The following is an 18,113-nucleotide window of genomic DNA, read 5'->3' as shown; positions in this document are numbered from 1 at the left end:
TGTCTCTGTTGATCCAGTGAACTGTTAGTTAAATCATTTACAAATTTACTTTATTTTATTTTTTTGTTCATTGAGTGTGCAGATTCAGAAATACTAGTTAACAACATTAAAATGTTTTAAGTTAGGTTTATTTATATTATGGAATATGCAGAAAGAATTTGTTAGCCCAATATTTGAGTTACAGGGTTAAAAGGTCAGGAGAGACTGGCTTTGATTATTTTCTAATTGGAATATTCAGAAAAGCAAGTAAGAATATTTGACAGTTGGAGTTAAAAGTCAAGAGACTGGCTTAGTTTTGTTTGTTGCAAGTTCCGAATAAAGTTTATTCATGAGCGGGCCAAACAAGTTATTCTGTTGTTGTTTTGTGGGGGGGCAAGTAACGTAACTAGTAATGTAACTAATTACTTTTGAGAAAAAAAAAACCTAATCAGAAAAGTAACTTGATTACTTTCAAAAGGAGTAATCAGTAATCTAATTACATTTCCAGGGTAACTTGCACAACACTGCTCATTAACTTTAACTCTGCTTCAGTGTTACTTTAACACTAAGTAGAGAGGGACCATATGTTCTCTGAGCAGAGTTGATTTAACTCTGGGGATTTTGCTGTGTACACATTCTTGTAACATACATCGACTTGATGCTTAACCTGGACACATCATCAGTGATGTTACCTGGGGTCATGGAGTGTTTCGGGTCTTTCAAACTTCATACACTCTCACCCAGGCGACCCAGCTGGGGTTGATCAGGCCCCAGCTTGTGTCCAGGTAGCCCTACCCCACCCATGGTTCTCCTCTCCTAATCCACAGCCACCTTGAGGCAACTTCTGCTGCCTCTGTGACCTCCTTGATGGCCCTTCACTTACTGGCTCCTATAATGCCCAAGATGTTATAGGCCCTGCACAGAGACTGGCCAGCAAACCCTCTGCATCCCACCTCGATAGGCTCACACCGCGCTCGCCACCCATTATTCCGGCACTGCTCCACTAGTTCAGCATATTTTGCCCTCTTCCTCTCATTGGCCTCCCCGATACGGTCCTCCCAGGGTACGGTGAGTTCCAGAAGAACGATCTGCTTGGAGGTCTCTGAGATGAGTAGCATATCAGGCCGCAGTGTTGAGATGGCAACAGTTTCTGGGAATTTCAGTTGCTTCCCCAGGTCAACTTTCAACTCCCAGTCTTGTGCTGTTGCTAGCAGGCCAGATGAGGTGGCCCTGGCAGCTAATGGTGGCTTCTCCCCAGCCCGGACAAATGCAATGATGTTCTTCACCGGGCGGAGGCGCTTACAGTGGCCAATTCCACAGCTGGTGGTATTCGCTATGGCCTTCAGAACTTGGTCATGGCGCCAACGGTAGCGCCCCTCACCCAGGGCCTTCGGACAGCAGCTGAGGATGTGCTCCAGGGTCCCCCTCTTTGAGCAGAGGCTGCAGGCTGGTGACTCCACCAATCCCCAGCTATATAGGTTGGATGGGCTCGGTAGTACATCGTAGACAACCTGGATCAGGAACCGTATGCGGTGGGGGGTCTGTTTTCCACAGCTCTGCCCATGAGACTCTACGGTCCACTGCATGCTCCCATCTTGTCCAGGCTCCCTGCTGCCGCATTCCAACCATCCTGCTGGCCCGCTCCTCCTCTATTGCTACCCGCACCTCTTGCTGCACTAGTGATCTCCTATCCTTCCCCTGTGCCTTGTTGTAGTGAGATGTTGTGCCGTTACCCAGGCCAGCTCTTCCATGAGTCACTGCTCCTATCAGTGCCCTGTACCGCAGCCATGACTCAGCCCCATCCACCGCCTCTGTTGCCCTCCACTTCCGCCCTGTCCTCACCTCGATCCCAGCCTGGGAGACCTTCAGGTCTTGTGACTCTCTGTATTGCAGCACCTCCCTAGCACGGCCTACCTTGAACTCCTCATTCAAGCTGCTGATGGGGAGCTTCAGTTTGTTGTTCTGGCCATACAGAGCGATACTGCTCAGGCTTCGAGGTAGGCCAAGCCACTTTCGTAGAAACCTACTGACTCTCCTCTCAAAGCCCTCGATGGTGGAGATTGGCACCTCATAAATCAGGAGGGGCCAGAGAATCCGTGGGAGGATGCCGTGTTGGTAAATCCAGGCCTTAAACTTGCCAGGTAGGCCTGACTTGTCCACTACAGATAGCCAGCCTTCCAGTTCAAGGTTGGTTGCATGGATGGCTGCTGTATCTTTCAGGCTGCAGTCGAACACCTTTCCCAAGCTCTTCACTGGTTTCTCAGTGATTGATGGTATCTGGGTCGTGCCAAGTGTGAAGCGGAACTTGTTGGTGACCTTTCCTTTCTTCAACACCAGAGATCTAGACTTTGCTGGCTTGAAGCACATGCGAGCCCAGGTGGTCATCTCTTCTAAGCCTTTCAGGATCCACCTGCCCCCTGGGACGTGTGGTGTTGTCACCGTCAGGTCATCCATGAAAGCCCTAATGGGCGGCTGGCGAATACCAGACTTTGTGAGGGGACCTCTGCACTGGACCTCTACAGACTTTACCAGCATGTTCATGGCGAGTGCGAATAATATCACTGAAATTGTGCATCCAGTGATGATACCCTTCTCAAGCCTGTGCCAGTCTGATGTTATAGACCCCGCAGAGACTCTCAGACTGAAACTGTCGTAGTAGTCCAGAATGAGGTCTCTAAACTTGTCCGGGATGTGGTGCCGATGCAGGGCCTCCTCAACCAGTTTGTGGGGTATGGATCCATAGGCATTTGTGAGGTCCAACCACAGCACCACCAGGTCCCCCTTGTTCTCCCGGGCTTCCCTGATCAGCTGTGTGACCACGCCTGTGTGCTCCAAACACCCCGGCACCTTCGGGATCCCTCCTTTCTGCACAGAGGTGTCAATATACGAATTCTTTAGGAGGTAGTAAGTCAGCCGCCTAGCAACAATGCTGAAGAATATCTTCCCCTCAACACTGAGCAGCGAGATGTTTCTAAACTGGTCGATGGTCTTTGACTCTTCCTCCTTTGGAATCCACACCCCTTCTGCAAACCGCCACTGCTGAGCAACCTTTCCCCTCCTCCATATGACCTTCAGGATCTTCCAGAGCCTGTGTAGTAGCTTCGGGCAGTTCTTATAAACCTTGTAAGGTACCCCACTAGGTCCTGGGGCTGAGCTTGCTCTGGCTGTTTTGATCACCTCCTGGATCTCCTTCCAGCTAGGCTCCTTCCCATCAAAGTCCAGAGTTGGTACAGGTGGATCAATCAGGTGCTGGCAGTGTCCCAGATCTTGCTCCCTAGATCTGTCACAGAAGGTATCTCTGAGGTGACGGTCAATCTCATCTTTGGAGCACGTGAGCTGGCCACTCCGCTTCTTCCCAAGCAGCTGCTTTGTGAACCCAAAAGGATTCGCTATGAAAGCAGCCCGCTTCCTGGCCCTCTCTTTCCTCCTCCTCCTGTGCCACTCCGCTCTCCTCAGAGTCATAAGCTTCTTACGGAGGATGACACGCAACTCTACTAGAGGGCCCCTCTCCTCCTCCCTCGCCTCTTTGAACCTCCTCCTCAGACTCTTCAGCTCTTGCCTAAGCTGGTGGATCTTGTTTGCCCTGTTGTTCATAGTGTAGGGTAGGTTCACTACTTTCTTCTCCTCCAACCCAAATCTCTCAGCTGCTAGGCTGACAATGATGGTAGTCATTGATTGGAGGCGTCGGTCAGCATCACCCTTGACAACAGCTTCCAAGATGGTATCGACGTCTTCGTCAAACTTGCCTTCTCCTTGTTAGCTTGGGGCCATTTTACCCGACGCTGTTCTGATGTTCTGCATGGGTCCGGGGCTTGTGTCACTCGGAGGTTCTGGGCGCTGTGGTTTGACTCCGGGCCTAGCTCCTCCTGCGTCTCACCAGGGATGTTCCCTGAGCGCTGTGATACAGGAACCTTCCGCACGCATCTCATCTTGGCCTGGTGGATTCTCAGGCCATGTGGGTTTTTGCACACTTTGCCACAAAAGCATTGTGCGCTCATCGTCATATTTCCTTCGCTGTGTGTCTGTGTTCTTTGGTCTGTCCGAGTGGGATCCTCATCCTCCCCCCCTCTCGGGGATCCCTGGGGGTATAACTCCATAGGTCGAGCTTGTGTACATGGGTTCTTCCTCTCAGAAGATGCAGGTTGGGCTGCTAACCCTCCCTACCCTGTTGCCGTCTCTCCGAGCTGTCCGCTGTCTCTCCAGCTGCCACCACTCTGTTCTCGGTTGTCAACCAGTCTATTCCTGATCGTCACTGGTTGTTCCAGACAGATTCTTGTAACATACATCGACTCGATGCTTAACCTGGACACATCATCAGTGATGTTACCTGGGGTCATGGAGTGTTTCGGGTCTTTCAAACTTCATACACTCTCACCCAGGCGACCCAGCTGGGGTTGATCAGGCCCCAGCTTGTGTCCAGGTAGCCCTACCCCACCCATGGTTCTCCTCTCCTAATCCACAGCCACCTTGAGGCAACTTCTGCTGCCTCCGTGACCTCCTTGATGGCCCTTCGCTTACTGGTTCCTATAATGCCCAAGATGTTATAGGCTCTGCAGAGAGACTGGCCAGCAAACCCTCTGCATCCCACCTCGATAGGCTCACACCGCGCTCGCCACCCATTATTCCGGCACTGCTCCACTAGTTCAGCATATTTTGCCCTCTTCCTCTCATTGGCCTCCCCGATACGGTCCTCCCAGGGTACGGTGAGTTCCAGAAGAACGATCTGCTTGGAGGTCTCTGAGATGAGTAGCATATCAGGCCGCAGTGTTGAGATGGCAACAGTTTCTGGGAATTTCAGTTGCTTCCCCAGGTCAACTTTCAACTCCCAGTCTTGTGCTGTTGCTAGCAGGCCAGATGAGGTGGCCCTGGCAGCTAATGGTGGCTTCTCCCCAGCCCGGACGAATGCAATGATGTTCTTCACCGGGCGGAGGCGCTTACAGTGGCCAATTCCACAGCTGATGGTATTCGCTATGGCCTTCAGAACTTGGTCATGGCGCCAACGGTAGCGCCCCTCACCCAGGGCCTTCGGACAGCCCTGGTACACACACACATACACACACACATACATTGGGTTTTCACAGAAAACTTTGTTCATTTTTTCCATTTTCAAAAATAAAAACATCACTTATTAGTATTTTCTCATGGGGACCAAAACATGTCCCCACAAGGCCATCTTTAAGGCCATCTAAAATCATCTTTAAGTATACCTGAACCACACAACACACACATAATGCTAAAATGTACTTTCCACGTACTCAATTCTATATTGACTCGCCCTAGTGGACTATAAAATAAACAAAACCCTTCCGACAACAGTCTAAAGTACAAATGTTAACAAACTTTCGCAAGTATTAAAGAACCGCTTTTGCCATTCAAATGTGAACTGTGGAATAATCACAGGAATAATTTGAGTGTCTGAAAATAAATGAAAATCAAGACAATGGCCGTTCTGCTGCTGGTTCTGCTGCTCTGTGCTGGGAGCTCCATTGCTCAAGATGTATTGTCAACAACTGTGAACATCATTGCTGAGCTGGAGAAGCTAAAACTCATGGATGGAAGGATACAAAAACTAGAAGAAACACTGACCAAAGTATTGAGTGAGAATGAAGGTAAGGTGAATTTGTATTGTACATGTCATTGTGGAAAATTGATGAACTCTTTTAAAGAAATTACAAATTACATATTTTTAAATTCATTGTTTAGCAACATTGTAACATTATCATATTAATGTGTATTCTGTACAGCTTTGAAAACCGAAGTACGAGATTCACAAAACAAGCTTGAAACTGTCCAAAAAGAGAGTCAAGGCAAGTATAAGGCACATTTAGTTCCCATAGACATTTCACAGATTTAAAATACACATTTTATTACACAAACATTAAAATAACTGAAGAACAGCTTTTGCCATTCATAACTGAATAATGGAATAAGTCAATTGAATGTCACCATGTGGAAATTACTGCAGCTTATATTGAACATGACATCATGAGGAAACTTTACAATTCATACATTCTAACATTATCATATTAATGTGTTTTCTGAACAGCTTTGAAAACCCTAGTACAAGATTCACAATCTAAGATTGAATCTCTCCAAAAAGAGAATGAAGGCAAGTAAAAGGCACATTTTGTTCCCATAGACATTCAATGTTTTAAATGACACATTTTACAATCGATTTACTTATTTCCAGGCAAAAAGGTTGCTTTCTCAGCTGGACTTCTGGATTCTGGAACAGGAAACAGTGGGCCCTTTAGTTATTACAAAACTCTGGAATACAAAAAAGTCTTTAGTAATATTGGAAATGCCTACGACTCAAATACTGGTAAGTACTGTAAAGAGAATAACATTACAGGAATACAGTAACGGCATGTCGTTCTTAAACCTGTTCATATATGATGACATTTTCTGTGCATTACAGGTATTTTCACAGCACCAGTAAGAGGAGTCTATTACTTCAGATTTTACGGTCATTGTCATGGTGGAACCACAATGGCGATCACTCTCATGAAGAATGGTCAAAGCCAGTGCTCTGTTCATTCTGCGCGCCCAGTTAGCAATAGTAACGGCAGCAATGGTGTCATTCTCATACTGGAGATCGGTGACAAGATTTATACACATCTTTGGAAGGACACCTGGGTTTATGATGATCCTGCAAGTTACACTAGTTTCAGTGGCTTTCTGATTTTCCCCTTGTGAACATCTTAATCTTTTGTAACTCGTATCCAGTGCCGGATGTGATGCAAAACAATTTTATGGAACTTAATTGTTCCGGTGTAAGTGAACTGTATCTGAGTAAATAAGAGCAAATAGGGACAACAAAAGGGAGATAATTGTTTATGCTTCTTAGTTACGATATGTTTAAGTCTGGACTTCTTCATACTTCTTAAGTCTGAAAATAAACCAAACATGTCACCAAATTATGATTCATTTGCATGCTTACCTCCAGGTGGTCAGACACCAGCAAAGAATCAGAAAGTCAATGATAAACAGTCAAAATTAGACCTTTAAAGCTCATAGTGTGCAGTTAAATGATCAAATATTAATCATACTTCACATCAAATTCATTTTATTGTTAATATGAATGAATAATAATAATAAAACTAAATTCTCACTACTTATCCTGAAAATCACTGACAGCGTTTTCACTTGATCAAATATCTGCCAAGGTTAACTTTGTTTTAAAAAGCCTGCATGAGTGCCATGAGTGTGAAACTGAAAAACAAAACATTTCATTTAATATTTTATTGAAATTATTTTTTTCCATAGATTTATTCCGAAACAGGGTATAGCTGCATGGGTCCGACGAAAAAATGGCCACGCTTCATACAGATGTCTTTTGTTATTTTACTTGCTCTCTCTCTCTCTCTCTCTCTCTGCAGACACCCTGAAAACTACAAGAAATAAAAAAACATGATTTTCAAATATGCATTTCTTAAGTTTCTCGTGATAATGCCCACTGGTATGCAATTGAATGACGCAACAGAAATACAACAATCCAATGACCAATAATAACACATTACATTACATCAACACAATACACAATATGCAATAAACACAAACCATGTGCGCCTCCCAGACCACATGCAGTTTAAACTATCTTGAGGTTCTGTGGGTGCTTCTCAATATCCCTCCTTGTTTCCTCGCTACTCCGTCCTCCATCCTATGACCCGGAAACCAAGCTCAGCCATCTTGAACATCTCATGCATCGATGTCACTTTCCCGCCGGAACGCGCTCTCTCAGCTGGACTGAGTGGCAAAAGAACCTGCTGCATGACTGGATTTAATAGGGGAAACTGCGAAAACGCGAGTAAAACAAACGATTACACTAAAGGTTGGAATTAAATGTGTTCCTTACAACTTGTCAAATAAACCTAAACCATGGATATTGACATGCAGCCAGGAATCATGTTTCCTGACATTTATATGTGCCTGATTTCCAGGGTAACTTGCACAACACTGCTCATTAACTTTAACTCTGCTTCAGTATTACTTTAACACTAAGTAGAGAGGGACCATATGTAATCTGAGCAGAGATGATTTAACTCTGGGGATTTTGCTGTGTACACACACACACACACACGTTGGGTTTTCACAGAAAACTTTGTTCATTTTTTCCATTTTCAAAAATAAAAACATCACTTATTAGTATTTTCTCATGGGGACCAAAACATGTCCCCACAAGGCCATCTTTAAGGCCATCTAAAATCATCTTTAAATATACCTGAACCACACAACACACACACATAATGCTAAAATGTACTTTCCACGTACTCAATTCTATATTGACTCGCCCTAGTGGACTATAAAATAAACAAAACCCTTCCGACAACAGTCTAAAGTACAAATGTTAACAAACTTTCGCAAGTATTGAAGAACAGCTTTTGCCATTCAAAGGTGAACTGTGGAATAATAATTTGAGTGTCTGAAAATAATTGAAAATCAAGACAATGTCCGTTCTGCTGCTGGTTCTGCTGCTCTGTGCTGGGAGCTCCATTGCTCAAGATGTATTGTCATCAACTGCGAACATCATTGCTGAGCTGGAGAAGCTAATACAAGCCAATTTTTTATGGAAGATTAATTTTTTTATTAAAAATAACATAAATGTTATGTTAAAATAACAACTTGTTATTTAATATGTAAAACTGCTCAATTTAATTTCCAGTGTTTCTCGTCATACACACAGACACTAAAGCGCCCTCTATGCCTCTTCCTCTGGCGTCAATGACTCGCTTCAAGAGCCTGCCTGAATGACACTGATTCATTTTCATTCATTAAATTACTATTATTATTATTATTATTATTATTATTACATTTATATTGAGCCCGATCACACGAAAATGCGTATAATAGTACGAGTGTGTAATCTCGTAGAATATACGCCAAAATGAATTTTGGCGTGCTTATGGTACGCAGTTTTTCGCGTGCATATGATACACACTTTATGGCGTATTATATGTACGAAACCCCCGTCCCCCCCAGTGGCGATTCTAGACTTTTTTAACAGGGGTGGCCTTAGTGGAGCACTGATTAATTCAAGGGTGGCATCATAAAATCATGCATCGAACACCTACTCATAAATTGAAGGACAAAGGCCGTACTCTTACATCAAATTTCTTTTTATTTGAATAAAATCAAATATAAATAAACAAACATCTCAAACATAAAAATACACCTTCAAGACTTTTTGTTTTTCACAATAACAACTCAAACATAATATCTTTGGCCATCTATTTCTATAGCTGTTAATATCCAAAATCCAAGTTCTCAGCTAAATACTATTTATTCATGGAACAATGAATTACAATTTGTTTGCCCATCTGTATATTGGTGTTAAAACAACTGAATGTGCCGATTTTTGTGTGAGCTGGTGAAAACCTTGATAAAGTCATCCATATTTAAAGCACAATGCACAACAAAGAACGTATTATTTACAATTAATTACACAAAATTAAAGCTTAATCAAAGGCCACATCTGACCTTTGAGCTAAACTATTACTATTTATAAAGTTTAAACGGTAAAGACTACTCTGTCATGTCATTACTGCATTGGTGATGTGCAAGTCGAATTCAGTGCCTGTCACTTTAAGGCCCTGACGGCCGTGAGGTTTGCTTGATTCTCACGGTTTAAGCTAAATTGTTGTTGTGCATTGTGCATAAGGATATGTGGATGAAATGAATTATGTTTTCCATGTCATTTGTTAAAATAAATGCTCTAAAGCCTAACAACTCGAAAATCTGTCTTGGATTACAGGAGATACTGTAAGTGTCTTGTAATGATAATTTTTATGATTTTGGCGAGCACAAATAACTATCTCCAGATGTAAATGGTTGCATATCCTATTACTCAAATTCAACTAAACCCACCAGTACACTTTAAAAAATGTACCCGTAAATTTACGGTAAAATACTGGCAGCTGTGGTTCCAGCACTTTACCGTAATTTTACGGTTTCAACGCCGTTTTTCCATTTTACGGTTTCAACACCGTTTTTCCATTTTACGGTTCAACACTGTTTTTCCGTTTTACGGTTTTAATACTGTTTTTCCATTTTACGGTTATAATACCGTTTTTCCATTTTACGGTTTCAACACCGTTTTTCCATTTTACAGCCGTGCTGTAATTTCACAGTAAAATACTGGCAGCTGTGGTTCCAGCCATTTACCGTAATTTTACGGTTTCAACACTGTTTTACATTGTACTTGCAGCAATGGTTACAGCTATAATTCTACGATACAGAAAAATTAAAACAATACATAATACATAATTAACACATCTCTAGTATATCTAGTATATAATGCAATGTCAAACTACTATTTTCACTAGATGAAGAGAAAATAAATAAAGAAGAAATAGATTATGGTGCATCATTTGCTATTTATTAAAACATGCAAAAAATAGGCATTGACAAATTGACTGAAACTGACCCAAACTGATTATCAACATAAATACAAACAATAAGTTAAAGGGTTAGTTCACCCCAAAATTAAAATTCTGTCATTAAGTACTCACCCTCATGTTGTTCATCTTCCGAACACAAATTAAGATCTTTTTGATTACAGAAGCTGTCAGATTTCCATCCATTGACTGCCTTTTTATCTACCACTTTGATGCTTCAAAACCTTCATAAAGACATAGGACAACTACACCATATGAATCGAGCAGTTTAGACCAAATTTTCTGAAGAGACTTGATTGCTTGTTATGATGAAAATATTTAATTTAGGCTTTTACTCGCATGTAAACATTGATCAGCAAACATAAGCAGAAGCAAAACATAACTTGTATAATGCACAAGAACAAACCTCTTCCGGAAGCTCAAACGTGCTGAGTAACCAATGAGGTTTATTCTCAAAGCAGGTTAGGTTGAGCTTCTGCTTATATGTTCTCTGATCAATGTTTACGTGCAAGTAAAAGCCTAAATTAATTCTTTTCATCATAACAAGTGATTAGTATGCTCACAAGGATTAGTTTTCCAATCTCTTTATAAAGTTTTTGACGCGTCAAAGTGGTAGTTACAAAGGCAGTCAATGGATGGAAATCTGACAGCATTATATCATTAAAAAGATTATAATTTGTGTTCAACAAAGGTCTTACGGGTGTGGAACGACATGAGGGTGTGTAATTAATGACAGAAATTTTATTTTGGGGGGAACTAACCCTTTAAGAAAAGGGAAAATAGCACTTGCTTTAACCAACACAAATATTTTTGAATTTGTTAAAGAAAATGTAATCATCATTTTATCCCACAATTGCCTTTCTTCAGCAGAACACAAACATTCTTAGAATCAATATCAGAGCCCTGGTGAGAAGCACTAGTTTAAAGTTGAGAATGTTTTAGTTATTGATTTGTTTCCTTAATCACAATGGTGGAAGCCATTTTCTTGCATTGTATGCATCCTACAAAGCTTGAATTTCCTCCAGATTAAAAATATGCTTTTGTGTTCTTATAAAGAAAGTCATATACACCATTGGATGGCATCAGGGTAAGTAAATAATGAAAATATTTATTTTTGAAAGCAAACTGCAATAAAACAATGAAAAACAATGTCAAAGAGAAAAGTGTAAATTGTACAGTCTGATTAGAGAAACTGTAAGTTAAAGGATTAGTTCACTTTCAAGTAAAATTTTCCTGATAATTTACTCGCCCCCATGTCATCAAAGATGTCCATGTCCTTCTTTCTTCAGTCAAAAAGAAATTAAGGTTTTTGATGAAAACATTCCAGGATTGTTCTCCTTATAGTGGACTTCAATGGCCTCCAAATGGTTGAAGGTCAAAATTACAGTTTCAGTGCAGCTTCAAAGAGTTTTAAATAATACCAGATGAGGAATAATGGTCTTATCTAGCATAACGATATGTCTTTTTCGAAAAATGCAAATGTATGTGCTTTATAAACACAAATGATCGCCTTCCAAGTGGTTCCACCCAAAGTGCACTTTTGTATTCTTCAAGCTTATGCTGTATGTCCTACGCCTTCCTTATTTAACTTACGGAACGAACGCGGCCATAAGTAGAATAGGGAACTCGTAGGACATACAGCGTAAGCTTTTAGAAGAATACGAAAGTGCGGTTTTGGCGGAACAACTTGGAAGGCGATCATTTGTGTTTATAAAGCATATACAGTTGTATTTTTTAGAAAATGACCAATTGTTTCTCTAGATAAGACCCTTATTCCTCGTCTGGGATCATTTAAAGCCCTTTGAAGCTGCACTGAAACTGTAATTTTGACCTTCAACCGTTTGGAGACCAGTGAAGTGCACTATAAGGAGAATAATCCTGGAATGTTTTCATCAAAAACCTTAATTTCTTTTTGACTGAAGAAAGACAGACATGAACATCTTGGATGACATGGGGGTGAGTCAATTATTAGGAAAAATTTATTTGAAAGTGAACTAATCCTTTAACCTTTAGAAAAGATTACATTACACCAACTTTGGATAGATCTGGAAAGAGGTCTGATGAAACTGGTCAACACGCCCAGGTCTGAGAAGAAAACATATTAAGAAAATGTTAGTGACTATATATATTGCACATGGAAAAGTTATTATTAACACTACACACAGTTTTAAATTGAACAAAAACTGAACTGTTTAGTTGAATGTTTTTTTTTTTTTTTTACATAATTAGAAACTTGTAAACTACATAAAAGAGGGTGTTTTTTACATTAGAAAAAGAAGAAAAAAAAACAAGACGACAAAATATCATCTTAACAAAAGCAGGGGTGTGCAAAAGATTGTGTGAATGTCTGTTTTCCAGGTAGCCACAGAAGAGTGAATAATTATTGATTGATTGAGTGAGTGAGTGTGTGTCTGAAAGCTATGGGTGTATTCTGCATATGCTACTGGAAACATGCATGTGAATTTGCATGTGCCTCATAAATGCACAGATAGCACTGCATGTGTTACATTGTGTGCATAAAGTTTGCAAAAGTACATAACTCTGATTTTACTAGGAATACATGTAAATCAATTTAAAGGCTCCTATAAAAGAAAATCAAACCACTTTTGCAATATTACCTGTTTATACTACAGCTGTTCAAGGCAGTAGTTCCAGGAATCTTGAGGAATTTATTTGACCGCATTACAGTTCCATATCACTTCGCCAAACGATTTCAGTCATCTCAAAGGTCCTTAGAGCCTAAAAACCGCAAAAGAACCAAACCCCACAAAGAAATTGATCAAGCAAATAAATATAACAAACAAGAGGATAAAAATGAAAAACCTTTTCCATGTTTTATTGTCTAACCCATACTCTCATTCTCCCGCTCTTTATCACATACAAACGCACACACATATAGTGCAGACGCACATTAACTTAAACATACACTGAAACTTTATCAATAAAATAATTATGCAATTAAAAAGCACTGTGACATTTCTCAGTTGTGATGTAATAACGGAAGTTCTAAAATGACGATCTGAATTAGCAACGGAGGACTGGGATGAGATGTGTAATAAATACATTTACATACAATATCGTTTTAAGAACAAAAACCTGAAAAAATGTCTTGAAATACAACATCTGAACAATATCTTGTGGTGTGATGACCGAGGAGGAATAAGTTACCTGACGACGGGCTGCTTCGGGTCGTGGCTGCATTACAATCTCGGATAGGCCTATGCATTGTTTTTCTAATAATTCAGCGGCACGTCGTCAGTTATTCCAAAACCTAACGTTAAAATCGGAGTTTGGAGAACACTAACTAACGTTACTGAAATGCCTCACCGATTGTCCACCCACCACAGTCTCACAAAATCCTGGCGGAAACACTGCAATCCGTTCCCAAAAGTCATTAGAAATTAGCATTTAAGTGCTTATATAATATGCATTATTTATATATATTATATATATATATATATATATATATAAACCCCCCTCCCCCCTCCCCCTCCCCCCGGCATTTACTGTCCCCCCCAGTTTCAAAATCGCTCCTACGCCCCTGACATAAATGCTATACAAATGTTAGTGTATGTATATGCATGTATAGAAAACGGACTTCTAAGGCCCTCCCCCCTCAACCCCAATTCTTGTGATCGCAAATAAATGGAAGCAGGCGCAACTGGATAGGTCTGTGTTTTCTTTTTATGTCAATATAAATATCAGTTAGATTTAGCATTATTGACGTGCACTCATGACATAAATTAATACATTACAATTACTGTAACATTTTTTTTTATTGTAATACAGTGTTCAATTGATGCCGGAATCTTAAATCTTTAAGTAAATAACAAACGTTCGCAAGTTTGGATCGTTAAATCTTGAATGACTGTCAACTGTTGAATGAATGAGTGTCACGTCCAGCTTGTTTACATTAAACCGGAAGACGCTCCCACGTTTGACGCAAGGCCTCATGGGGCGTAGGAAACTTGTGGATAGAGGGTATGCATCGACGTCACTTTCCCGCCGAAAACGCGCTCCCTCAGCTAGACTGAGTGGCAAAAGAACAGGCTGCGTAACTGGATTAATAGGAGAAACGGCGAAAACGCGAGCAAAACTAACGATTTACCCTAAAGGTTGGACTCGAAAGTGTTTCTTACAACTTGTCAAATAAACCTAATCCATGGATATTGACATGCAGCCAGGAGTCGTGTTTTCTGACATTTATGTGCCTGATTTGACGCCTGGGAAATAACTTACATAAAGCAAATCTGCCTGTGAATATTTTATATAACTACCGGTAGGTTTAAATATGCTTAATCACTTGTATCAATGTTATATCATCATATTGTCCAGCCCTAAAACTTTTAGTATAGTTTTTGACAGTGTTGTTTATTTAAAAACACCCAATGCATAATATAAGATGGAAAATATTTAATTGATGAGTCGTCAACATAATATATAACAATACAATACGGCATTTTACCTCAAAATCTAACAATTCAACACAAAATGATAACTGCAAATCCGTGTTTCTCTGCTGGAGTCCAGCTGTTTCTGTGAATTGCAGTGATCCATTTGCTTCTTTTTCTGTTGCTTTTTTTGGTTTTTAAATATATACCAGGGTTTGTGTCAAATCTATTTGCACAGTCAGCCGCAAAGCTCTTTCCCGTTTTGAATGTGTTTTGTGTGTTTTTCACGACATTCAGGCTGAAAACCAATGCTGCCGCTCAGTCTTTTGCCACTCAGCGTGCGTGACCGCAGTCCTAACGGTCGATGGTGACGTCACGTGCATACCCTCTATTTACCTTATGTAGCCCTGCCACTTTTCAGCGCTGCGCTCGTTTTCTTTTGACTTCCGGTTTGTATTTCCACAGCAATTATGTATTTATGAATGAACTGCTCGTTTCTACTGACATTTGTTAAGACATCTGCTTTAATCATAACAATGCTCATGATAACTTTCATTAACTCTACAACAAGTAAATCCACTTCACCAGCTAATTATTCTTTGACAGTGATGCCATAGAAATATAGGAGCACCTGCAAAAAAGAAAGTTTAAAGACAATATTATAAAGATGGTGGCGCGCTTGTTTCTCTGCCGCATAAGTTCATAAGCCACCTTTCCACTGCACACGACAAACGACAGCCGTTGGACTGCAAGTAATTCATTTCCAATGGAGAGTAGTACGGGGGCATGCGTGGAGCTCCGATCTGCGAATGCGGAAATTTCGGATCTGATTTGAGCTTCGGATGCGTTAAAATATTTGCGGATAGACCGTATGCGACCAGCCGACCGGATATGATGTATTCTAATCAAAACTATAAGTGTGAAGTTAGAATTACCAATATTTTAACACTTTAACGTTATTCTGTAAACATTATTTCTCTAAAATGGTTGTTATTAATGATTATGTAAAAAAAAAGAAAGATATTTTATGATTATTAAATCAATTTTACATATAAGCTCTATAAAATCTACTAGTATGTTTTTATTTTAGATGTTTTGAGGGTAATTTGCTTTGTATGGATATATTCATACATGCCTTACATTTATTAAAATCGTTCAGTTTACCTGGGTTGGAATAAGCCGAGGGTAATGGTTGCTTCACTACCAATTTCAAAGTTCCGTGCGACTGCAGCTATGCGACAGTCGGATGCGAATGTCACGTGCAGTGGAAAGGCGGCTTTATAGTCTTTGATATTAGTCGCAGCGACATCCCAAATAATGTTCTGGCGACGTAACTTTGTGATTCTCATATTCAACGTGGCGACGTTATAGTGGTACATCTCTGGAATGTGATAATTACATGATCAAACCGGCACGTTGTAAAAACGTAACCCACTCGGCTCATATCGGATTTTGGATTTTCCCCACCTCCTTCTAGGAAATAATGTCTGAAATGCCACTCAAAGTCGGATATTCGTTGTGTGAACTCGGGGTACATCGATCAACCCTGACCTCAACGAGACGCGTCATTTGACGTCACTTCCAAGATGTCGGCGCATCCTGCTTCCAATGAATATGAATGTAAAAACAAACCTTAACATTAGATATTAAGTTAATGTAATATTACGTTCGTTTTTTTTTTTTTTTTTGCTTTTCATCAGCTTTTGCCATAATTGACACAAAAACACGATATACTCTCATGGGGTCATGGCGACATCATGTGGTCAACATGTGAATGTGATGTATTGTGACTGGAACGCACTGAGGTCTGAAGTGCGAGATTTAATTTGGGATATTCCCACATCCATCCTCATCTGGAACTCAGCATTAGTCGCAACAACGTCCCAAATAAGGTTCCATTGATGTAACTTTGTGATTCCCATATTCGTCGTGACAATGTTTTAGTACATTGCTGGAACGTGGCAGGTATGTCCTAATCACCAAAATACCATGTTTAATTTTTAAATCTACTTCTCACCTTTACTCCGGGGCATGGAGATGTGCTCGGTCCATAACCTTGAAATCCATGAACTTATAAACATTTCATTCTCTGCTATAAAACTTTATAAATTCTAATTGTTATAGCGAACTGCTTTAGTTAATACATTTACAGATCAATGTTGCCAAGCAGGAAGTTGTATATTTGGCACAGAAATACTCCGTCATACGTTCAACTTTGGCCATGTTTAGCATGAGAATGCTACTAACAGGGAACTGCTTTAGTTAATACATTTAGGGAACTGGGTTAGTTAATACATTTACAGATCAATGTTGCCAAGCAGCCTATGTGATGTGATTGTGTATGATTTGGTAATAGAAGAAAGACTATACATTTACATGAACCCTAATAATTCATTTGTAATCGGACTAGTTGCACAGTCAAATTAAGTCACATGCGCAACCATGTCATTCAAAATGAATTGGCCAACTCAGATTGAAATTTCACTCTGATTGTAAGGGGTGGTTTAAACCTTTTCTAATCTGCTCAATAGGACATGTAAACACTTAATCGGATTAAAAACCAAAACTTGAAAGTGTAAAGCAAGTGCAATGATATAGAAATGATGCATGACGCATGAAATGAACCATTGTTGTTGAATGAATGCAGTGTAATAAATGACTGTAAAATTTAAAGAATAATACAAGAAATTCTGCCCTTTATGATGTGATTCAGGCCATACTTGGAAAAAAATTCAAGAAAATATATATATTATATATTATAAATATATAATAATATATATATTTGGCACAGAAATACTCTGTCATACGTCCAACTCGTGTTTTGAAACTTTGGCCATGTTTAGCTTGAGAATGCTACGAACAGTGCAAATAAGTCAGAATGCATGAAATAGCATTATACACCCCCTTTAAGCAAAAATTAGAGTGATCTGATTGTATTGTGAATATCAAGTTTTTTAAAAATGTCTTCCATTTGTTAAACAGCTATTCAAACAAGAAAATAAAAATAATAGAATGTGGATCATTCTTAGACTGTGGCAATGGCATTTTCTCTCAGTTTTACAGTAATGTTAAACAGCCATTAGTCAAACAAGAAAATAACAAGGATCAGGATCATAGTTAACACATACAGTGGTGGTCAGAATTATTGGCACCCTTGGTAAATATGAACAAAGATGACTATAAAAATAGAAATGAATCTGCATTGTTTAGATTTTGATCTTTAATTATATTTTTTATTTTTGCACTACTTTATTTTATTTTGCAATTTATTATTTTTGTTTGCAAAACTTATTTTTTTCCGCTCAATACTTTAATTTTCCTTTGCAATTCTTTACTTATGTTTGCAAAA

The 18,113-nt window shown here is 39.9% G+C and overlaps 1 protein-coding gene and 1 pseudogene across 1 annotated transcript; one reads left to right on the top strand and one right to left on the bottom strand.

Annotated features, from left to right (window-relative positions):
* Nucleotides 1-742: 742 nt before the first annotated feature.
* Nucleotides 743-5,211, bottom strand: LOC137002432 (uncharacterized; annotated as a pseudogene).
* Nucleotides 5,212-5,345: 134 nt separating this feature from the next.
* LOC137002435 (complement C1q-like protein 2) lies at nucleotides 5,346-7,276 on the top strand. The gene is made up of 5 exons (XM_067362059.1): nucleotides 5,346-5,588; nucleotides 5,724-5,786; nucleotides 6,026-6,088; nucleotides 6,170-6,301; nucleotides 6,398-7,276. Exons 1-5 carry the CDS (start codon nucleotides 5,405-5,407, stop codon nucleotides 6,673-6,675), a joined length of 720 nt encoding a protein of 239 aa, XP_067218160.1. The 5' UTR covers nucleotides 5,346-5,404; the 3' UTR covers nucleotides 6,676-7,276.
* The last annotated feature ends 10,837 nt before the right edge of the window (nucleotides 7,277-18,113 follow it).

Source organism: Chanodichthys erythropterus, chromosome 16 (genome assembly GCF_024489055.1).
Source record: "Chanodichthys erythropterus isolate Z2021 chromosome 16, ASM2448905v1, whole genome shotgun sequence".
Lineage (NCBI taxonomy): Eukaryota > Metazoa > Chordata > Actinopteri > Cypriniformes > Xenocyprididae > Chanodichthys > Chanodichthys erythropterus.
The sequence above is the reverse complement of the archived record's forward strand: the minus strand, read 5'-3'. Positions and strand labels throughout refer to the sequence as shown.